Source organism: Rhea americana, unplaced genomic scaffold, assembly GCF_003343005.1.
Source record: "Rhea americana isolate MKP2758 unplaced genomic scaffold, rheAme1 scaffold_119, whole genome shotgun sequence".
NCBI lineage: Eukaryota > Metazoa > Chordata > Aves > Rheiformes > Rheidae > Rhea > Rhea americana.
Genome location: NW_028185250.1, coordinates 2,021,776 through 2,046,364, shown reverse-complemented (window position 1 = coordinate 2,046,364; position 24,589 = coordinate 2,021,776). Strand labels below are relative to the sequence as shown.

Sequence of the window (24,589 nt, the reverse complement as noted above, 5' to 3'; positions counted from 1 at the left end):
AATTCTACTTACTTTTAATGATTCTCCCCATGATGGCTTGCAGCAAGGCTTTTCTGGATCCATGGTAACTGGATCTACTTGCTTTTGGAATAGTAACAGACAACAGTCCATGATCCTCATAATCAGATGAGGAGGTTTTGCAAGTTTTCTAACAGTAGCGATATCCGCTGGTCTGATGGTCTATTCGAAGAAAAAAAATAGCAGAACCTTGCCTCAAGACCATTTATTATATTTGCCCATTCATTATCTTGACATTAATTTTTTTTATTACTTTTGTCTCTTAAGTAAGTTTCTATGAAGAATGTAAAACAAATGAATAATGGGCTTACTTTACTAAATGTCATACTTTCATGAAACTGTAATACTTTTAATAAGTCCATATTAGACAAGACTTTTTCCCAGAGTTAAAGATAGCACACAAAAATCACAAATTAAATACAGTGGCCCTAACTTAGTTGGTCAGTAATTAGTGCCTGACAAACTTATTATTCTGAAATGGATTTGGCTATTTGTGTTGCTTTCTAAGCTATTATAGGCATGAGATGGTCCTTTTTTACTTCTAGTAGCATTATTGACACTTTGCTTAGTTCAATAATTCACATAAAACCAAAAAGTGCTTGCAAACTTCAAAACTAACAAAGTAATTTGTGCTTGCAAAATATATTCACACTGCTACCTGCCTAGAAGGATGACTGCAAACACAGTACAGAGTCCATTAAATAATGCAGGAGCACATATATTTTGTAAGTGCACTTTGCAGCCATTTTGGAAGTTTCATTTATCCTGTTATCTGAGTATTAGTGTGATCAGACAACACTTTCTGGCTTTTTACACTGAGTACTTTTCTTGTTGCATAATTTCTGGTAACTAGAACAGGAGGCCTTGACAGTACAATGCACCACTCATTTGCGGTTCTAGAGTCCTCTATTTTATGACTGTTTAGGGCAGAAGGGCAAAATTAAATTATGGAGTGCTGCAACGCCTCAAAATTTCTTAATTGTGATTCTGATCCCCCTACAATCCCCACCTTGTTTCCCCTTTCTCTGCAGATTTAAAGATTTTGGGGGTGCAAGGATGAGACAGCCTTTTATTCCTCTTTCATAAAAGAAAGATAAAACCAGTTAAATAAGAAGAAAACCAATTCTTTTTGCAGAAGGAAATATTCTTTTGAATTTAGAATAACAACATATTCTAAATTCTAAGTCCATTTGTAACTTTTTGAAAGATTTACGCCTATGTCTTTATAATCATCAAGTGTAAAGGTGGAAGCAGTTTCTGAATAAATACTATAAAATAACCCTTGTGCCTGTGGAAGCCAAATGTGATGAAAATACTCATCAGAGATGTGACCATCTTTTGCGAACAGTTAGTAATAGTAGTCAAAACCAAGCAACAACAGAATGTTAGTGGAACTAGCCTTTGTTTCATCAGTTACTCAAACAATACTAAACTAATCAAAACGTAAAAAACTTATATTCACATTCAGTGCAGCTTCTGCTTCTTCTAATGCTGGTCTAGCTGCCTCCAGTTTACCCTCTGCTATCACTTTTTCTGAATCAATTTCATCTACAATTTTTTGTGCTTTATCTTTCACACCTTGGACTTCATTTTTCACTTTAGCTGCAGCTTCAGCACTTACTGTGACTTCTGCTAGTACCTGGAATTGACAATAAACACATAAAAAGTATAAAGTAGTGGAAAAAGTGATTAAGCTACCAAATACAACAGAATATAGATATATGAATACTACTATATGAAAATATATAAAGCTAGCCCTAGCTATGTATGATATTATATAATTACAGGATCAAAATTAACAAAATTTGCAGAATTCCCGTAAAGAAATATTGGATATGTCTCTCAGTAGAAGATTGATCACCAAAAATGAATTATTTTTATAATGGAAAAAAGATGTGACAGAAGCTTTTTAATAAAAGCTTTTTATCCTGTAATAGATTTTTTTATCCTGTAATAGATTTTTGAGTCTGTACAATCTATTCTATATAATATATATTTGCTTTTTTCACTACAATCTTGCAGATAACAGTACAGCTAATTGATCTAGTGGAATAAGGCGAACGATCTGCACTAATGGTCAGCCTCTCCATCAAGACTCACTTTTAATTAGTCTATCCAAAATACAGCCATCTGTGAATCCATGGAAACAAGTTACTGGTTTGAGTCTTTGACTCTAAAGTACATATATGTTTAATTCTATTGTGCATGTTTGACATAGAGCTGGTTTCAGAATGTTTTGCCTGGTATCAGCTGTAGGGTCTAGGCCAGGATTCTCTATGCATTACAAGAATATAAATAACACTCTGATACACCTGTGAGAATACATAATGGATAAAGACCAAAATACCTCAGTTTTTTTGCCAAATCCTATTCTAATTTCTACAGGGTTAAGTTATAAGGAGGAAAGAAAAGCATTTGTAGAATATAAACAATACAACATTTACTTTAGAGTCAATAAATGTGTGTTCTTTTATTGTTTGTCCACACATCTTCTACTTCTGATGACTCATAAGCAGAGCCCTATTAAAAAGGTTGACTATGAAGCCATGTAAATAATGATTGCCAGACAGCTATTTGTATATGTGTATCAAATCTACATATTTAAACAAAGTGAATACTATCAGTATATCTGTCATCGTCCTTAAATATGAAAAGAAATATGATCTTTTTTGTCATTGTCTCTCTGAGATTAAAGGCCTTACAGAATACAGCCAGTCCCTTATCCATTCCTGACCAAAAGTTTATTCTTTAGTGCATAGTAAACATGCACCATTGCAATATGATGGTATCTTTTAGAAAACAGAATGCCTATAGCAATTAGTACCTTTCCAGGTTGTCATTTTAGAAATTAGATTTATACCAGATCAATATTCTCATGAACACATGGATGTCTTGCAACTCTAAAACACAAAATATTAAACTGAACTATAGTTGTGAGGAACTTTACTATTTCAAAATTACTTCGAAAAAAATCATGTGAGGAAAAAGAGGGAATGAGATTTCACATACATTCACATCCCATCCAAAATCTGATGCTTACAGGAGCAGGAAAGGAACCAGGGAAAAAACACAGAAGATACTCCATCTTTGAATATTTTCATGACCTCCCATCCAGTCAGTACAACGCCAACCTCAGCTACGATCTTCAAGTGCCTCATTTTCAGAAGAATATGTTGAATCAACACATTATAGACATTTGGGCCAACCCCTTTTTAAACTAAAACACACATTTTTTGGCTTGCATAAATTATGTGCAAGTTTGACAGTTTACCCCACTATATATCTTGAGGCTCTCTGTTGCCATTTGCTGTTTAGCATATTTAACACTCTGGTACTTACTTTATCTGCTTTTATAGAAGCCAAAGCCAGTTCTTTCTCCTTAATGGCCAATTCCTGGGAGAGCTTAGCAACAGATTCACTGGCCTCCATCAACTTAGATAGACCTGTTAAGTAAAAGAAAAAATTCTGAAAAATGAACTTCTTTTTTGCTGATTATTTAATACAATCTAGATTTAGATCACAATGACCTTGTACCTTTTGTTCTCATTTAAATTTGTGCAAAGGAGAAAAAGCAAACATTATCAGTCATGCTAACATGATTGTGCTTTACGTTCACTTACGTTCACAGATATAAATATTTTTACAAGGTGCAAAATAGTTGCAAACAAGTTTGATCCTTCCAAAGCTAAATCCAAACTTCTTAGTGTTCCCTTTTAGTGCTGTAATCAGTACCTAAAAGTGCATAGTTGGTGCCTTACCTGCAAAAAATACACTCTTACACTCAAAGGCTGTGAGAAAAAAAAAAAAAAAAAAAAAAAAAAAAGAAAAAAAAAGAAAGAAAGAAAGAAAGAAAGAAAGAAAAAGAAGAAATCAGGGAAAGAAAAAGAAAGAACGAGATTCCCAGCACCATTTTTCAGTGTTTCCTAAATTTTCGGGTAGTGAGTGTCATAAGTGTTATCTGTCAAGGATATCTTGTATCATAAAGTCACAAGATGCAACTGAATATCTGTGAAGAAGGACAAGAGCATTTGTATCTTTTCATTAAGAGATAAACATTAGCATCCATAACTGCCTTCCAACTGGGAGTTCCAGAAAGAAGTGGGAAAGAATAGAATGAGCAAGAATAGCAGAGTTTTACATTTCTTTTCCCAGGGCATTGCTTCTAACTGTTCATAGCAATTTTTATTAAGGTCATTTTTAAACAACACATAGAAATTACTATATAGGTATTCACTTTTAAAAAAGTCTTCTATATAAAAAAATATGCATACTGTTTAATGTTTGTTTATATACTTGTAGAAGTCTAAGTAACAGCTTTAAAAAAATTCAGTTAGAGGAGTGTCTTTCACAGAACCTAAAGGAAGTTGTCCTTGAAATGTATTAGAATAAGGGTGACCTGACCAATGGTATGCAATCATCACCGTAATTATTACTGGAAAAGCCCACAACAAATTCTTAAAGGGCAGTCATGACAAGACCAGAAAAAAGAAAAATCCTCTCATATTTGACTGTTAAGCCCTAAGGCATTTAAGAAGGGACCTTGAATTCTAAACTCTCAGACTAGCACTCTCTGTTAAGCATTTAGTGCCCTTACACAACACTCACAACTGCTGCACACGTGCCTCAGGACATTGAAGCTCCTGCTTTTACCACTTCTAGTGTTGATATTCAAGCAAGACAGTTTTTGACATCTTAGGCCTTACCTTTCCTATCTCAAAGCACCTCTCACAGGGGCTTTGCATTACATGGGTTGCGCATCCGATTCTATAAATTGGCCAAACAGAAGGGGCAACTTCCGCCAAAGCCTGGACCCCCCTGGATTCAAGATCATCAACAACTTGTATGGAACTCCTCCAGAGCTTCCAGCAAAGAGCTTTCACCAACCACCTAGCATGTGAACACTACCTTCAATGAGATCATCACAAGAGAGAAGAGAGTTGCCATTACTTTCTAGAGCTTTTTAACCCCTGATTGAGTGGACATCCAAGCTGAGGTGGCAGTCATGTTGCAGTTTGCTAAGTCCATTAGTCAGAACTTCTACACATGACAGATACCTGCCACCAACATTAACAAGGCTATGCTAACCTTTGCCAAGAATGGCCTCCTAGGGTTACTGAATGGGATTCACATTCCCATTTGATGTAATCCACACACTTTTTTAAGTACTTCAGCTGCAAGGGCTTGATATCTGGTCTGTAAGGCCTTGCAAGGTTACTAAGGAAGTCTCATGGACTTTCTGTACAGCTACACTAGCAAGTAAGAGCCACAAGCAAGGCCAAAGCAGCATCTTTTTCCTGTCCACAGAAACCAGCAGGTGTCTTAGTAGGACTGCTGCAAATGCACTGTGGCAGATGCCACTATCCCATTCCATCCCACGTCATGCAACTGCTTGAAAAGAGTCATGGGTTAGATGTCAACTTCAATCAGGTACTGTCACCTGGAAGAGTGGAAGTGTGGGTGTGTAAGGCCAGCTATCCACAAGGAGAGACAAACAGGATGCTAGTTTCAGCAGTTCTGTACATATCATCCTTACCTGCTGTGTCTCACACAACTTACGTGAAGTGGTTACCCACTTCAATAAAGGTAATCACAGCAAGATTAGAACCTCCAACTCCAATCTCACAACTTGTGTGGAAGTATTCCCCCTAGCTCCTTCTCTCCCCAAGAGCTAGCATCAGGGCACACTTGTAGATACACATTCTTGATGTGTCTCAATGTGTGCTGACTGTTTCTGTGTGATGTTTCTTCACTTCTCTGTTACCACACTTTACACGGACAAATGTTCTCTCACAGAACGGTTCCTGTTCTTTTTCTGCTACAGCTGCCTCATGATCAAGCTACTGACATTCCACAGGCTCTTCATTATCCCTCCCTAGAAGAGAGGTTATTTTGCCACTCTCAACAATAAAATCCAAAGGTTTACTCACTAGGAGACAAGAAAGATGTTTTAGAAGACTTTCTTTTCTCATATATATGCCGCCTCCTAAAACACTATGACATATAGATGTACATATACACTAACATTCCACCCCCACCTCCCACTGTTCTAAAAACACCTTAAAAGTGGACTTCACTGCAACCTAAAAAGTTCTGAGGGAGAAGCTGAAAAGGAAAGTGATGTCCTCTGCTTCATTAGTTTTCCCTACTACAATTTTACAATGAAGAGAAAGAAAAACAGACAAAGAATATGAATATGCAGAGTCTATCTTGAAGAATTTCTGCTATAAATAAGAAACCTCTCTGGCTTCTTTCAGTCCCAAGAAACATTAGTCAACAGAACCATATCAGCAGATATTGTTAGGTTATTGTCTGCCTTTAGTCACAAATGAATGTCTGATCTAGGCATTAGAAATAGTATTTTACAGAGGGGTACTGAGGGCTCCACATGAGAACCTTACTGTTATCAGCTGCAATTTACCTATATTTTGATCCTATAGAAGAAATTAAAGCTAATTTTATCTTTTTTCTATATATTTTGTAACTTTTCTGAACAACATCTGAAAAAATAGGATGATGCTTATGATTTTCCAATTAAGAAGTAGAGAATTTAGAAAAATTACAAAAATCTTCAATAAGACAGTAAGACACGGTCCGCCTAGCACCTAAAGGATATAATCTGTCTCTTTCTATTAGCAGGTGATCTAGGGACAGAAAACAATTAATTCATTCTGCTTGGAGAAGAAAAACTTGTTTAGGATTGTTAGGTTAGGTTGTACAACTTACCTGGATGAAGAATAGTGGTTGGGCTGCTATGAGAATATCCCATTTGTCTTGCTGACGTACAGCTGTATTAAAAGCATACAGGAGTAACAAATTTCCTCGGAAAGGAACAAGTCATTCAATTGATGACATAAGCTGTCAAGGTAATTTGAGGTCTAGGTTTAGAACCAGATTCCTGTATGAAAAGATCTAACATCTACAGCTGTGGTGCTCTACCAAAGATGCTAGATGTATTCTGACAGAATACACAAAGTGTTAAGCATTCAGAAATAACGGATATTGTCACATATGCTTTTCCTGATCTACGTTACAAGCTTAGTCCACCCAAATTGACAAAGCAGAAGAAAAAAGATACTTATATCTCATCTTTCAATGTGTGTTGCAGTGCTGATGAACTTGCATTCAGTGTGCTCAAGCAAGGGACCTTTCTAAAATGCAGTACTGATCAAGACAGCTCTCAGAATTTCGCTTTTACTCACAACTTAATTTACATATCAAGACAAGCTCCTAACAGACTAAAACAACTTTCAAGTTTAATCTTCTTAACCTTCTAAATCTTTTTGACATTACGTGATGAAAGCCTAAAGATTAAAGGATGGATGTACAAGATGGATGCATTCATAACAAACTTTATGAGAAAATCATTCCTTAGGATGCAGTAAATAGTTGAATATGTTGGAATTAGGGATGATCAGTGTTGTTGTTGTGATTTTGTAATAAATCTTTTCCTATTCAAGTGAAACTGTTTAGAATACTCTCTTACTGGGATTAGTATTGTCTGTAAACTGAAGAACATGATTTTCTGAGCATCAGTGAAATAAGAGGCTGCAACAGAAGACACACATGGAGAATCATTGTGCTTTGAACAGTAGGATAGGAATTAGAGATAATGTCATGTGAGAGACTAAGAAAATCTACAAACGTTGTTTTCTTGGTAATGCTGAAACTATTAAAGTTAGTTCTTTTAAATTACTTTTGAAAGTAGAAGAGCTGGATGACAAATATATATAAAGAAAGCCACTCAGAAATACTGAGAGCTTTGGGGACTTTATCCTCATCTTCAGCAGGACTGCTGACAAATCTTGATTCCTAGAACTGGCAATGATACATACAGAGAAATCTGCATAATGTGAAAATGTTGTGGATCAATTAATCTTCTATGGACTGCCTTAATACAGCAAACAGTTCATGATTAAAATATATATCTATCTACACATGCTCACTCTATTCATTTGTTCATGTGGAGTATACCAGTTGCATTGTTAACCATAGTGTAAATACTACATCCTTTTACCTTTGTAAGAAAAATCTCTTGCATTAAATAGATGTTGTTCTACTCCATTAAATTTACATAGAATACCTTTTTCCATAAAGACTAAGTTTCCTAAGCTATCCTATTCCCTATCCTATTCCTAAGCTTCCTATTCCCTTTCTTACTTGTGCAGCTGAAGAGGCACAAAGTTCAGAACAAGTGGTCCAAAAAAAATTAAGGAAGAAGGTGCATGTCCCACATCATAAAGTAGCTGCATGTTTCTCTGGATAGTTGTATCCACCTTGCCTCTGCCCCAGAGTTCTTAAGTGTAAAATCCTACTGCTTAAGCCAAACTTCTTCCACAAGTGACTGCTAATAATACATTCCCTATTTTCTAGGTCACCAGCATTAGATACCAAGAGCTGATTTGCAAAAGCGCATCCAGATGCAGACTGGAGAAAACCAGAATTGTATTCTGAACCCATTAAACACCAATATGATACTAAAAATGAGGTCATTTCCAACCAAGATCAAAAATTAGAACATTTCAACAATACTTTTCGATGTTTCAGATCCCTATCTATAAATTATCATAAATAACACCTGCTCGTTGCACAGCAGAAATCTGAAATAAATCAGCTGTGAAACACTAAGGCTGTGGAGCGATGATTTCCATAGACAAGTCCAGGAGTAAATTAATAACTGTGTTTAGAGCTGTCTCTCTATATACAATGAAATCAGGTGCTCTCTCTAGCCATTTTCAGGTCCTACATTCTATTACAAGTAGTAAGTTGGAAATACTAAACTTTAATAAAAATAATGCTGAGATGAATTATAAACTGGCTTTAAAGCTACTTTGAGGCATTCTTGGGGCACTGTAAGTTGCTAATAGTTGGAGTACTCCAAAGCGCTCGTCATATACTGTAAGTTTTGGACTGTGACCCAACAGAACTGGTTCTAAGTGACGAATGAAGATGCCCGTATCAAAAATACAAATCACTTAAGATCATACATGGAAATATATCTTTATCCCTGTTTTACCCACCAATTTGCATACGTTCAGCTTGTTCATTAATACTTGCTAACTTTTCAGTATAAACATCTTTGTAGCCATTGATGAAAGATAGATAAGACTTAGGTGTCACATGAGCTCTTCTTCGATACCTGAAACATGAAATTTTGACAACATTATAACTTACTACGTATCTTTGGTATTTACAGCTATTTATTACCTTCATTGAAACAGACGATTATATAAAATATGCATTTCATTCAGGCAAAATCAACTTTCTTCATAATGAAAGTCATACTTTCAGTTTCACTTTTTTTATCTACAAAAGCAATTTCAAAGTTTTTTGAATAGTTGGAATGAAGATAACGAATTTGCAACATAATAACAATGATTTTTCATGGCCTTAGCATTGATATAGCAGATTCATTTTTGTATTTGCCTGAAAAGATATTTATTAATTCATATAATGAGTTCAAAAAAACCCATCAGTACAGTACTTTGGGGATTCATCACTACATTTATGTAAGATATTACCTTTGGAAGTAATTCTCACAGCTTTCTGAAACTATATCATGGAAGAGACCCATAGTTTCTACTACTTGTGCTTTAACTGATGCAGAACAGACCATATTAAATTCTGAAAGGAAGTAACTGGCCACAGCAACAAGAGCTTCCTTAGGCCACCGACTGAACCAGTCCATGGTGCAACCTGATATGAGGCCAGGAAATTTCAAAGAACGTGCACGAAACTTCTCACCAACCTAAAGAGAGTAACACTGTTAATTCAAAATATGGTCCCTAAATTAGGCTGATCAAAATGTTTAATGCATATAAACAACAAAATAAACTATTTTTATTTGCTTATGACAAAGATGGATACTTCTTGATATTTTAAAGCTTTCAAGCAATAGAACAAGGATTTCACAAAGCTGCATTTACTCATTTGTATTAAGAGAGAATACTCAACTCCATTCTAGAAGAAAAATATGAAAATAAATTTAATGTATAAAGAATTATCTAATTTTCAATTAGTTTTAAATTTAGTTTACTAATGAAAGCAAGCAAGACATACAAAGAAAAAACTTACTGGAGAAAAGCAGAGGACAACATGCAAGTTCTTCTTTGCCCGAGTTATAAAATATTCATAAAGATTATCAAAGATGGGAGGACACCGAGGCATCTCTTTTTTCATTAGAGGTATTAATCCTTGGGTGATCTCATCCAATTCATCCCGAGCAAAGAGATTAGAAATCTTTATATAAAATTAGAATTGATAAGAAAGTAAACTGTGTTGATTTCATTATTATAACTATTTATCTTTTTATATTTCTATAACTCTCTATGTATATGCAGTTTAGACAGAGTAGAAGTCAAATTTGTCTCTCATTTACATTTCCTTTAACTCCATTAAAGACAAGCTGCCTGCTCAGGGTGTTAGGGTAGAGTAAAGCTCTTGACTGGCCAGTGAATCCTCATTTAATAAAGGCTACTGAAATATCCCCCACAGGTATTTTCTTATCCTCTCCTGTTTCATATTGAAACACAGATATAGAAACGCTATACAGAGATCAGTCTCACATTCCTTATCTTAAAAAGAAAAATCAAGATATTGTAGAGAGATATTTTGGAGTTAATCATTATTAATTCTATATCTTACTACCAAATAAATAGAAATAAAGTAGTAAGAACAACCGCTGCAGTTTACTTCTTCTAAAATAAATTTTCTCTCATTTTCAGACTCTTACCTCGCCTGAAGATAGAAGATTGTTGAGATACTCCAGAAATGATTCCTCTTTTATTTCATTATCAGTGAAAATAAAAGTGATGCCTTTTCCTTCTGCTCCAGCTGTTCTATACAGCAATTTTAAATCATCTGTCAGATTGCTCACATTATAGGATCTAGGAGGAATAGGAAACATCAAAGTAGTGCAGAATTAATGCTATTTTCAGATTATACCATTTTATAGAAGATATTTCAAATATCACTTGTACACATTTTGGATAAGGAATAGCTACTATATAGTCAGATTTTTTTGAGCTCAAATTTCAACCAATGTTGTATATGAACCATATATGAACTTTTTTTCTTTTTTACATTTTAAAATGGTGATAAGATGCCAAATAAAATGACTTTAAAAGCATCAGATTCTGACTGTGTAAAGAGAAAGCAACAGTATCAATGGCATTTATATACTACTTATTTTTCTTACCTGGTTAAAGTGATCTGAAATATTTTATATCCAGCAATAAAGGTGGCCAATCTTGAAAGACTTTGTTTTCCAGAACCACCAACTCCAACCAGTAAAGCATTTCCACATGCTGTCCGAATTATCCGGGAAATCTATATAGAAGAAAAAAATAGAAGAAAAGTGCATCAAAAAATAAAAATACTAATTAGCAATATTTAAACTCTGTTATATTCTACACTTCATTTAGTAGAGTACAATGGAAGGATGTTTAAAAGGATATTTAGTTTTGCAGAATTTTTTTCCTCTGAAAAGAACATCCTCCAGGAATTCTTTGTGACTGAAATGAAAGAGCTTGCCATAAGAATGCAGGATAATTACAATTCATGAGGCAGGCGTGGAATTTAATTACATAAAGGGAGAGATCTTGAGTTCCATTGCAGGTCAAAAGTATCATCCTGAAAATGTTTAAAACTATCAATAAAAGAACTTTAAATAAAAGAATGAAATGTACCACATTCCTAATTTTATTAATTTGAAAGACTTTGAAGTTTTTGTTGATCATATAGTGAAACTATAATTTCGTGTTGTTTTCTAATATATGTGCCTTTAATGTTTCCTTTGACAGGGTTATAAAATAAGTTTTCTTAACCATTCTCCCAGATATAAAAGTGAGATTACAAACATTCATTTTTTATCTTCCAAGAAAGTTCAGATTTATGTAGTTCCCTCTGAACTTACCTAGTCTATTTTACATTTAGACTGCTGCTTTAATATTATTACTAGGGTAACTGATTCTAACTTGAGATGAATTCTTCCCTTATATTTTCATTTCTAAATAGAACCTCAACTCAATGAAAATTGAGACTTATCACTATCCTATATATTGACTGTATTGCATCACTGATTCATATCTCTTTTCACGTCTAAGATTCTCTCTTAGATTCTACCTAATAATCTTGTGATCACTTGTCAGGTAAGGATGCCTTTGAAGTGCCCTCTTCTGTTGGGTTACTCAGCTAGATGAACACTTAGTGATCAAAAACAATTCCATATACTAAATACAAATGCACCTCTTCCTAGCCTCATCTTTCCTAGTAAGGAAAATCTGCATACCTCATGTGCATACACATGAGGTTAAATTAATAAATAAAACAAGCTCTGTATTATAAAACACAAAAATAGGTAAAATGAATGTAGCTCTTCCTAGTTCCCGATAATGACTAGGCAAAAATGGCAAACAAATCAGGGGTAAGATTTGTGACTTTGCAGAAGATGTCCCCTAAACATAACTTGCCAGAATCAGGAAACACTCCTTCACTAACTATACTAATATCAAAGGCAACAAACCCCAAACCTTAACAAGGTGTGTCATTGCATCTTTAAAAAACACCAGATCAAGAAATGATCCTCTAATACATTCATTGTATTGTCTCTGATACATTTGCAATTTTTCACAAAGAAATTCAAAGCTTGGGACCTGAAAAAGAAATACAAAAATCAGTAACAGAATAGTAGTATAACCTTTCAGAATTTAAAATTACACTGGTATTTTCCATGCTAATTTGAGTTCATTTATTGGTCACACAAAGAGATTATCTTGTTAATTCACTTTAGTGATTGTACCTGTATATAAACAGAAATTTGTTGCCAAGGTTGGAAAATTCATGAGTGAAGTAAAAATGAATAAATTATCTCTACTTACATGGCATTATCAACTTTAATATATTTTAATGTCATTAAAATGATTTACTGCGTACTAATCAGATAATTCTAAATATACGTTCACAAAAAAGGGGTAGGTATTTAAAAAGGCTTCCTGTATGATATGACCTCAGCAATACAACATACTTAACTATTAAAGCAAAATTCCAGTGCCTACTATTTTAGTTGAAAAATGAAATACCTCCTCATAAATTTTTGGTGGTTCAAATACAAAATCTTCTGGTTCATCACCAGTTGGTTCAGGCATCTCCCGTAAAAAATCTACAAAATACGGTTCAGCTTGAAGAATTTCTGCTAAGCTTGTATCCACATATTCGTCAATTGCTTTAGTAATAGTTTTATCAAACCAGGTTCTATCTTCAGCTGTAATAAATCTAAAAAAATCAGACAATAGTGTAATTTTTAAAAAGTAAATTTCTAGTTAAATAGGCAGAGAAACACATAATTAAATATGAAGAAATACCTAATGTTTTAATGACAAATAAGTATTAGGCAATACTTATTTAATAGATAAATAGTTAAATAATAGTTAAAGAAATTAAATGCTACCATGTTCTACAAGCGTAAGAGTCAATTTAACATGGTGGAAAGAAGGAAGAAGTCAGCAGAAAAAAACTATTAGTGACTATATTTCATTGGTTAAACAATGGTATCTGCTTTTATCCTGTTGGTAGATTCAAGGTGATTTTTAACATATATTTGAGACAGTATTTTAATAAATTATGCTAAAGTCTGTTACAGGTTGAAAGATGATAAGGAAGCGTTAGGCATGGTAACTGAGAAATAGGTCATCTTTTTTCATTTGAGAAATTAAATGGTCTCTTGTAGCCTAGTTCTTGGTGAAGGCTGGAAAGTTGATTTCATGTCATTAAGAACTAGGTTATGAGACACCATTTAATTTCTCAATTATAATGCTATCTATGAAACTGCAATGAGATAAGGAGTAGTGTAAGGAAGATAGTATACGCCACTACAGCCTGATTTCATTCTCAGTCCCTCTCACAGCAAAATCCATAATTAACAGAGAGAATACAATATACAAGGGGGAGGGAGAGGGGAGTGTAATGAAGCACAGAAAGAAGGAAGAAGTCAGCAAAAACAACTACTAGTGACTATATTTCACTGGTTAAACAAAAGTATCTGCTTTTATCCTGTGGATAGATTCAAGCTGATTTTAATAGATGTCAGGAAGATCTTTGACTAGCAGAAATATGATTATCTGAGAATGAATCAAGAATGACAGCTGGTAGAAATTGGTAAGCATGAAAGACAAGAACCATCTCTACCACAGAAAATGAAATGTGAAATGAATCTTGAACTACAGAAAAACATTCTTTTTATCTTTACTTCTCTTCCTTTTAATGATACAGAACAAGGATTCTGCATTAGGACAGGCATATGAAGATGCTGTACACAATGGTCTGGTTTTCCAAAGAAAAAGCATACTAATTGTAATACACTGAAATGTAGAGACAGCTTGTGTGCATAATGTAATGTACATTACACACTTCTTCAGCAGTGTAGCTTCTTGGTATTGTTAATAGATGGTATTATAATACTAACCACTACTAAATCTAAAAGTAGTGTGGAAAAAGGGACTGCATAACTAATACACACACACACACAATCTTTTACGTATTTCTAAATTCCTCAGCTGATGGAAAATGTGAAAATATTTAAGTAAACATCAGTGACACTATTCCTAACCTTAAAGCAGGTCCTTCCCACAAATACACTGAAAACTTTGTGATACTTCTCTATCCATGGCAATGATCTTAACTTGAAATTCAATTTAAACATTATCTCCCTTTTCATATCACCAGCATTCTATTGCTATCCATATATATCAATTTCAGTTAATTTGTAACATTTATAGAATATGGTAATTTAAGCATTTAGAAATGTCAGTGCTGTTATTAGATGTTGCAGTGGATTTATGCTGAGCTGGCATTCTCAAATTATAGAAAACTACTGAAGTCAACAGAAAATTTTTTATATTTCTGAAAATTGCTGGGTAAGATTTTATTTTAGATCGCCTGCATTTGTTTTCTGAACTCAGCATATGTATCTCAGGAGAGGGAAGAAAGTGAACAGGATTTTCAGACTCAAGTTCCTTGGGGTGTTATAATAGCAGCCCTTTTTCTGTGGCTCTTGACTCAAGTTTGCTGATGCAAATTAAAATGCATCTCTCTGGGGACAAGGAGAAGGTGACTGCCAGCTGACTCAGAGCCCTCATGGAAAAAGAGGAGGGATCCTAGAAAATACAGATAGGGATGGTAAATAAAACTGGTCAACAATGCCCTATGGTTTGTTTGGAAATGTTTCAACCATTTGTCTGAAATGGATGGCAGCTGTTTCACCCACTAGTTTCAGCAATGTTTAATTCAGCTCTTAGCTTTACATATCTTACTTGTTTTCTTTCTGTTTTAACAGAATGTATGCTAAAGTTCGCATGCTAAATCATATTTAGAAAGGTTTCATCTTTGCTGTTTCCTTTATGCTGACAGGTTGCTGGAAAAATGCAATTAAACCTGTCCACTTTTGAATAAAAGGTAATAATTATGTAGTTTGCTTACTTTTGTGCCAAACTATTTGGACCAGATGCCACATATGCACTCAGCATCTTAATACAAATTCCTCTTTAGACATCTGCCACTATGCTGAACACAGGTCATGGCAGGTAACTCCTAAGTATTTGCCATTCCAAGGTCTAATTAAATTAAAATGTTTAATTAAAAGCAAAAGCAATATAAAGTGCACTGTTAATTCTCTGTGTCTACAGCAATACATTTTATACTGCTTTCAATTTGTTATGACTTCATAAAGTAAATACAGTTAAATAAAACATATATGCATATTTTTAAGAGTCAACATTTATTTCCTGTCAATACATTAATTCTATTAAAAAAATAAGATGCTTCTCCATGACATCAAAGTAAGAAATAATTACACTAGTTAAAATCCACAGCAGTGGTAGATATATGTTGACTTTTTACTGGCAGCAACAGTACTACAGTTGGAATTTCACACGAAATTGAAACACTGTAGGCACAAAAATATTACTGCATATTTAATACATAAAGCTGGTAAGTGCACCTGCTTTATGAATCATATAAAAGAGATTTGGAGGTCATTTTTTATCATAGGAATGTAATCTTTTCCTGTGAGGAGATCAAAGCAATTTTTAATTATGGTTTGTGCACCACTGTATAAACTCAGGACACTTTTTGGGGGGATACTTCTTTTTACACAGGGACTGCGTCTCTGTAGTCTAAAATAAGTCTGCATAAAAAGTAGGTTAGAATGCAGAATATGCATATATTTTGGTGTTCTCCATCCAATTACTGATCTCATCTATCAGTATATAACATGACATTTGTTTGGATAGTATCACAAGGCAGACTGCATGTAAAATAAGAAAACATCTTTCATCTTGGCCTAATAATATTTATCTTATTAAGAAATCTTATGGATGTGTGAGCATCCATATGGTTCAACCTACTAAATATTACAAAATGATACAATTATACCTGTCAGCTATTACTCTAGTACATTCATGTTTAAAAAGCGTCAAAAGGACAGTGCTGTTGTTGCATTCTTCTGCCTTTATAGTGATCATTCCTTGCCAAATTCTAGAAAGGTCTCGAAGGTTGAAGATGTAGTGAAATTTAGACGGTGTAGGCAGCATCTTTGTCTAAAGAAAAATATTGTTATTGTTCAAAATCAGTAACATTCAGAAGGAAAAAAATAATTATATAAAATAAAAAATTATGAATAATAATACATATGTAAAATATAAAGACAGCAAAAATACTAATTTTCACACATCTCATTCTGGACAATTGCCTTCTAAGAAGTCAACATCAAGAATATCTGATTTGGTTGGAAGCCTGATTTAGCATTATATGTGAAATCTCAACTCTTAGAACATTTACTTAGTTTATATATTGCTCTGTGTTTTTTGATTAAAAATGTTAAATTATGAAGAATTTCGCTCCCAGTTGCTAGCCTACATTGATTACAGCTTTAGGTAATATGAATGAAACTATAGCAACAGCTGGACTGACATATTCATCTGTTTTCTAAATTGAAATCTGATACCTTTCATATAATCTCTCCAACTATTTTTAGTCCACCTATTTCATATTTTCTTCATGATTATAGATATCATCTTAAGGAATATGTGCCTAAAGTACACTAACAGACACACTGTTCAGACTGCTTATGATAAATCTTTCCTTGTAATTAGTACCTTTGTCCACTGCCATAACACTCTGCCTGCTTGGACCAATTTTTTCACCATATCACACACTTCAGAATTGAATTTTCTACATGGATGAAAGTATCCACAACCAATAATACCTAAAAGGATAAAATGCAACATACAATTAATCTAAAGGTGTCAGATAAAATAAAGTAAGTTGTGAGTATGACTAAGTATTTATTTAAATTACAAATGAAGCAAGTTTGTCACTCTTGTCACTGGTTTTTTGGAACTAAGATAGAGAAATAACTGGCAGCAGCTCCCAGATTTTAATAAAATGCTGTTTTGATGAAGTTACCAGAATTCATAACATGAACAACAGAGGGTACTTCAAACAGTGCCAAAGTGGAATGGTAACCTATGTATCAATAAAGTGTTCATATCGTTCCAGAAAATAACTCCTGCTTTCTTATTAAGTTATTTTCCGTGTCCAAAATCAGAAAGACAAGCAAATAAAGGGGCTTACTCATCTTCCACAACACTATTTTTGCTCCAAACTCTGAATTTGAGTGAGAAGAGAGAACACACTTGCATGCATTTTGAAACAATTAATTAAAAAAAAAACTAAAATAAGAGAAAAAAGTACCAAAAATTTTGTCTATGGATGCATTGGATGGCAATGTACAATTGAATACAGAAAACTGTCTTTTTAAACGCTGAGGAATATCATTACGGCCTCCTCCAGGATGTATCATTGCTGCTACTAACTGTACGTCTACAATTGTTGTGAAGTCTCCGGGTTTATCCAAGCTATACATTCCTTCCATTTCCATCATCTGACGAACAATTTCATTTGTTACCTATGAGTTTATGAAACAAATAGGAATCAGAAATTCAAGAAAACCCCAAAGAAAGTATACACTGTCAATTTAATTTCTTCTTGTAACTTTACCACTGATCCCTAGAGAGAGGCTTTTATTTTGATCTAGATTCAGATTATACTATCTTCCCTAGACATATGGGAGAGTTTGGTCAATATGCTTTTATTAAACAGCATAAAAGTTATTTCAGAGCTGTAAGATACTATATAAGATCAAAAAAAGGTGATTGCATTACCTTTAACTAAACAAAGTTTGCCTTCTGTTAAGGCACTGAACAGAAAAAAAAAAAAAAAAAAATTTTTGCTCCTGGACACACAGCTCTAAATGTTCAAACTATGATATTTATTTTTCTCTTGGGCCTCCTTTGAACCCAGACAACTAGTTCTTTTTCAGATAGGAATCTGGTCACTCTGAAAAGGTTATTCGCTCCACACGTTTTTATGGATGGAGAGGCATGAGAGTTTGCCCCACAGCAACTGCTCCAACAATATTCAGCAAGCCTTACGTACCCACATACCCCCACAAAGCTACGTGACATGCAGCAGGGCACAGACCACAAACCACGAGTCTCACAAGCAACATTCTAGCAAAGTCTTGGTGCCATAATGGTGGACCTTGCTGTCATATTATTGGACACTGTCTGGCCCTGTGAGGACTTTGCCTCAAACAGAGCCTCCCAGCCACGTTTTAGAATACAGTCACGCAGTTCAGTGATGGTTTCAAATTTAAAAAAGTTAAAGGTCTTTTATGTTAGAGAAAATGATGCAAACCAAAGATCTGATGTAAGCTGGCATATAGATAGAAAGCCATGTTCCACTTCAGAGGTGTTAAAGCCACTTGCTTGGCTTCTACTTCCACAGAAACAGTTTTCTAAAGTGAAGAGGAGGAACCACGCTGTCCGCACAGACGCACTTATATTCATATTGTCACCTACATATGGGTCCAAGCCCATTCTCAAGAAGACAGCACTGCTAACAAAAAAGCCCAGTATTATGAACAGTCAGCCCAAACTCCGAGCCTCGCAGAACCCAGATATTTTGGGCATTCAAATCTGGGTCCAGGACACCAAGTCTCTCACTTGCTAACAAATCCAAGGCAAAATGAAAAATAAGTAAAGGTAAGTATAACTTAGGCTTTATCTTAGAATAGACATCCCAGAAGACCTTGCACCTAAGCTAGAAAAACTTCAGACCTACTACAGGAAGAAACTGTGCCATATTTCCTTTGCCCAATTTTCAGTCACTGTGGGTATACAAATGCTATACATCCAAACTATAGACATGTGATGGCTCAATAAAGAATAAAAATAACTAATCCTGTTCTCAAGCCAATTCACTACCTTTGAATTCAGAAACAACTTTTACTACTTTTTCCTAGGTATTAAACTTTTTTTTTGCAAAAAGTGTGTTTACCAGTGCTGTCAAAATAACGCCAAACTTCAAATTAATAATACAGTACTTTAGTATAATCATGTTTTAATTTGGTCTTACAAAAACATAAGTGGAGACAATATATAAGATATGACACCTTTATTCTGCATAGCTCTTCAGCAAATCTAACCTGCTCCCTTATCTTTGCTTCATAAATGCACTGTAATTATAAAGCATTTCCAATAATTAACAGTTAGTGAAAAACTGAGGAAATTCAATGATCTCCATGTATATGAAAAACATTACTTTGAGAACAAATTGTATTCATTAAACATTCATTTACCTGATCTCCCCATTCATTAACAACTGGCATATTGATATCATCAATAAACACCGTCATTTTTCTGCCTCCAGGTGGTCCGTAAGTACTTCCAATACGTTTGTCCACATAACTCTCTATTGTCCTCTAAAAAATGAAAGTTAAGTTCTTTCTTCTATCTAAAGCAACAATAGTTAATATGTACTGTTAAAAAAATGTGTCACTACTTTCTACTACAGCAGTTTTCTATTCCAATTATTTCCTTTTTTAGTTAGCAGTGTTACCTCTGATCCTTCAGAAACATTTTCCTGTTTATGTAACTCTTTCTTATGAGATTCTCAAGATTTAGCACTATGTCAGCCCAACTCTGGCTACCAGAAAAGTTTTTCTCAAAGTTTTCATACCACTCTGATAGCCAAATATTATCATGAAGTCAAAAAACTAAAATGACATAAATTTTAGAATGTCGCATTATCCCTGTATGAAACATTCCAATTTACTGTGAACTCTATTTCAGCCTTTTATCATACCAAGATTAATACAATAAGAGAAACTGCTAAGAGAAAAGGAAATGAATAGATCAGAAATTGTGAATTCTGTCGCATATCTTCTTTTCTCATGCTTCACAAATGAGTAAGAGACAGTGGGAAGAAATAGAGAAATGAAGGATTAATTAAAATCATAATAGTTATGATTAAACTAGAATACTAATAGACAGAAATGGAACTTGCACTATATGTAGCAACTTTTTTTTTTTAATAAATATTGGTCTTATTTAGAAATGTATTTAGAATCTTCCTTCCAGAGGTTAGTTCTGGAAAGGAATGGGAACTGTTCTCATAGAGTTTGTTATGCACTGTCTGAAGATTATAATTGCCTCAGCTTCCCCCTAGCTAGGCTCACTTTTTATTTACAGTACCACTTCAGACCATACAGAGGCAATTTAGATTCCTTTTACAATGTAAAAGATATCTTGCAAGCTAAGAAATGCAGTATTTCAATATTTCGTGGCAGTAACCTTAAAGACTGGGTTTTCAAGCAGGATGCAATACACAAATAAAACATTGACATACGATTGAAATATATTTCTAGAGCTCTACAACTATCCAGTTATACCTTCGTCTTTCTAAAGATATTTGGATTTTAAACAATGACAAAAAATACTGCCTCACAAGATAGTAAAAATTTTTTTTTTTAGACCAATAATTTTTTTTTGTTTTCACAAGGGTAACTGTTATTCTAATGAGGAAAGTGGAATATATTGTAATATAGATAGAAGTATGAACAGCATTTTTTGGAAGGACTGAAAACTAAAGAACCAAAAGAAGTCTTAAACAATGGCTTTTCATAACAGAAAATATTCAGCTTAGTGAACTAAGAATAGTGAATCATAGCATGGTGGTATAAATCATCTTTTCAATCACTTGAAAAGCTATCTGTAGTATTTGTTTGTATTTAAATCGAATTTAGCAGCTATGTAACGGTAAATCTGTAGAAAGTTGCTATGCCAGAGTACTTAAAAGATTGCGCCTTTGGTGTTCCAGCAACTCCTGAGCTGAGGCAGAAGGAAACGATCTAGACGTTAAGATCTGGTTTTTATGTTACAAAAGTTAAAAATAATTATATTTTACATTTAGGAGTATATAAAAATTAGAGTCTTGAAAAACTGATCAAGTGGGATTCTCTCTAAGCAAAAGTTTTCATTAAAGTGAAAGGAAAGGTCTTCAATGTAAAAATGGACTCTTAGAATTCCATAACGAGAAAGCATTCAGCACTTATGTATATATGCATCTGTAAGGAGTAAATATTCTCGTCCACAAAAATGATTTTGTATGAAAGTTTCAAAAATGTTTAAGTGACTTAGAGGAAAAAGATCCTTTAGATTTTAATTCTAAATTGCTTTTTATTGCTAAGTCACTTCAGAGCTTTAAAAAATACTGCTTTTATCATCAGAATTGAGTATATTTTAAATACTTATGCATGAAAAATATGCAAGAATGGCTTAAAACCTGTTTTTTACCTGAAACATAAATGGTTCTGTGGCAGATGAAAAGTTTAAACATTTTGACAAATGTTCTTCTGGGTCATATTTCTTCACATATGCCTTTATCATGACTGTCTTTGCAGTTCCCTGTTCTCCCGTGAGCAAAACTGCCTGTAAGAGACATTTACATCAGAGAAGCATCATCAAAAATGTTGATTAAATGCATAAAAGAGGTATTTTAGAAAAAGGGACACTTTTAGTGTCCAATTTTTCATGATATATTATTCTGGTAATTTTTCTATGTGTCCATATGCGGTGACACAGTATGTTTTTCGTCAGATCCTCCAACACAAACCAGTTAAACTATGTAGGCAAAAGGGGAAGGAAGGAGTGAGAAAGAATAAGAGGCTCTTTCTTCTCTTGTCTTAAGTTACAAAGTCCAAAGTGAAAGGATCAAGTGAGAAAGTACTGGCGATTCTTTTCCCTGCTGCCTAATTTTTTCCATTTTTTTAAACACATTTGCTGTAGCAGTTTCTTGTAGTTGGTGACTCTAAAAGCTTAACAATGAGTAGTAGTCTGACATCTAATTTGATTATAATATTTCTATTATTTGCTTTTTGCTAGAGAAATTTTTGCTGACACAAGCTTTTTGTTATAAAAGGACAGTACTCTCCTCCCAGCATTGTCTTAAAAGCAATTTAACAATACAGTATGCGTTAGATTTAGCTATATTTCCTCTCAGGCAAATTATTAAAAGATACACACTAAAACTCTGTAGGGACATGAAATGACAATAATTGTAAATAAGAGTAACAGCTATTAAACTATGTATGGGAGGTTTAACATCTAGGAAATGTTATTAGAAATGAGAAACAATTAGATGGATGAAAGAATATCGATTTCCACATCTGGACAGGTAATTCTTGAAATGCCTCCTGTATTTCTGTGTACTGTCTAAACTACTCGATCCACTTTTTTTCTCTCTAAACTAAATAAAATATGTAAGTTAGGAGACAATTGATTTGGCGTGAGTATTGCACTGTTCATGCCTCCTATTGGACAGGTAGGTAGGAGGAAGCAATTCAGCAACGAAACTCTGAAATATGTTTTACCTTCCACTTATAGAAGGGAACTGAGAAATGTTCCCACTTAACAGCAACAAAAGAAAATCACCCGTTTTCAGAACAGTCTTCATCTTTTCTCAAAAGATCAACATCCTTCCCTAAGGAACACCATGGTTCCTAACTAATCCCTCCTCTTGTTGGAATATTTAAGTCTGTAACTTAAATTTCATACGGTCCCAATCTAATTATCATTAAATAAACTGATTTATCTTAGTAAGAAAGGCCTTACGGGTCCTTAACAAGCCCATGTGCCTCCTCCCAGTAATATGTTTTTTATTGTAATCTAATCTGGTTATTGCCCTGAATTTCATGAATCTGCCTGTCACGGTCATGCTGTCCCTAAGTATCCATGGAGGAATAAGAAACTAATCCATTTGGGGGTATACTTTTTAAGAACAAGATGATCACCATTGCATATGGCCTCAAGGTCACTTAGTATGTTAAGCTTTGCAAAGTACGCTTGGGCCAAAGGTGTTCACAGAAAGATCAAGAAATCTTATAATCTTCCCCAAAGATTATTTTCCTTTGGTAACTGTTTTATTTTTGGAAAGAAATCCCCTCTTGATGAGAGCGTAATAACTTGTATCATCATATATATAGGATGGCACTTTTTAGGTCTTACAACTCTTAACATTCCCATTGCTCTCTGATTGCTTCTTCAAATTAAGGACTCAAAGAATTACTGTTTTGAGATGAAATTTTGATAGTAAATTTGGTATTAATTTAGAAAAGCAGAATAGCATTATTAAAAAAAAGAATTTTAGGCAGAAATAGAATTTTGATAGCAACTTTCTGGTTTCTTATATAATATTTTGTGGTTAATCTGTACACATAATGACATTTATTTCTTTTAATAGGGAAATGACAAGAGAGAAGAAAGTCTCTTCTGGTTTTCTTCTAGTCTTAGTAAAATGTAATCTATATCAGAAAGTTGCTGAACCAAAGGATAAATATTATAATTCTTCTTTGCCTTGTTTTTAAACCTTTTATAGAAATCTCCCCTTTCGCCTCATGAGGGGAGCAAAAATCTTGCTTCTTTTTTCAAAGTGGGTTATTTTCCAGTTTAGAATTTCGTATTGCTTAAATCTTTTATCAGATGGCATTCTCTTCAACGTTGTATCCACTCCATGAAAAGAATTTAATCAGTTTGTAAAAGAACTGTATTTATTTATAATTGTAGGCACTGAACTTGATAATGCAAGAGATTCTTGCCATTACTGTATTTGAAATGTTCAGTACTCCAGAATGATTTTTTCCTGCATTAAGGTAATGCTCTCCAACAGATAGCCAAATGACACCACAGTGGCCTCATTCTTCACCCTATTTCCTGAATATCTTAGAGATCAGCTGACCATTATAACACAGATGATAATAAACCCTCTGCAGAACCTACAAGTGGAGTCAGACCTGTAAAATACCACTTTGGTTTCATCTAGTATGTGTAAATCAGCTGTAGCTGGAATGAAAGTTCATCCTGTTAAAATCTAATCCCGGAGGAGAAAAGAAATAAAGATGTTTCTCTATCATAATTCAGTATGTGATTAAATTAAAACTTAGCAATGAAAAATGTTTGAAAAAAAAGCAAGCTGACTGCTTCCATGAAGGGGAATATTCTGTTTAAGAGGGAAGCATAGCCAAGTCCCATGACACACTGAGATATGAAGTTCTTCTGTTGAAGAGAGGTGGATATAAACTATATACTGTCAAAAAAACAGGACTGTGGAAAATGTCAGGTTGCAGAAACTCCTGTTGAATGACATCCATGTTTGTTATCTGTACTGCATTGATGGCCAA

At 34.0% G+C, this 24,589-nt stretch overlaps 1 protein-coding gene across 3 annotated transcripts in view; it reads right to left on the bottom strand.

Annotated features, from left to right (window-relative positions):
- Positions 1 to 24,589, bottom strand: part of DNAH8 (dynein axonemal heavy chain 8) — a 158,308-nt gene that overhangs the window by 40,130 nt on the left and 93,589 nt on the right. For all 3 annotated transcript variants that reach the window (XM_085319940.1, XM_085319930.1, XM_085319949.1), the window contains 15 exons: positions 21,708 to 21,842; positions 19,712 to 19,834; positions 17,764 to 17,977; positions 17,166 to 17,275; positions 16,444 to 16,607; positions 13,095 to 13,287; positions 12,546 to 12,668; positions 11,213 to 11,343; positions 10,748 to 10,901; positions 10,090 to 10,254; positions 9,537 to 9,763; positions 9,036 to 9,154; positions 3,358 to 3,461; positions 1,481 to 1,657; positions 13 to 180 (listed from right to left, as the gene is read on the bottom strand). In XM_085319940.1, the coding sequence (XP_085176066.1) occupies positions 13 to 180; positions 1,481 to 1,657; positions 3,358 to 3,461; positions 9,036 to 9,154; positions 9,537 to 9,763; positions 10,090 to 10,254; positions 10,748 to 10,901; positions 11,213 to 11,343; positions 12,546 to 12,668; positions 13,095 to 13,287; positions 16,444 to 16,607; positions 17,166 to 17,275; positions 17,764 to 17,977; positions 19,712 to 19,834; positions 21,708 to 21,842 (2,307 nt within the window). The remainder of the gene's footprint in view (positions 1 to 12; positions 181 to 1,480; positions 1,658 to 3,357; positions 3,462 to 9,035; positions 9,155 to 9,536; positions 9,764 to 10,089; positions 10,255 to 10,747; positions 10,902 to 11,212; positions 11,344 to 12,545; positions 12,669 to 13,094; positions 13,288 to 16,443; positions 16,608 to 17,165; positions 17,276 to 17,763; positions 17,978 to 19,711; positions 19,835 to 21,707; positions 21,843 to 24,589) is intronic.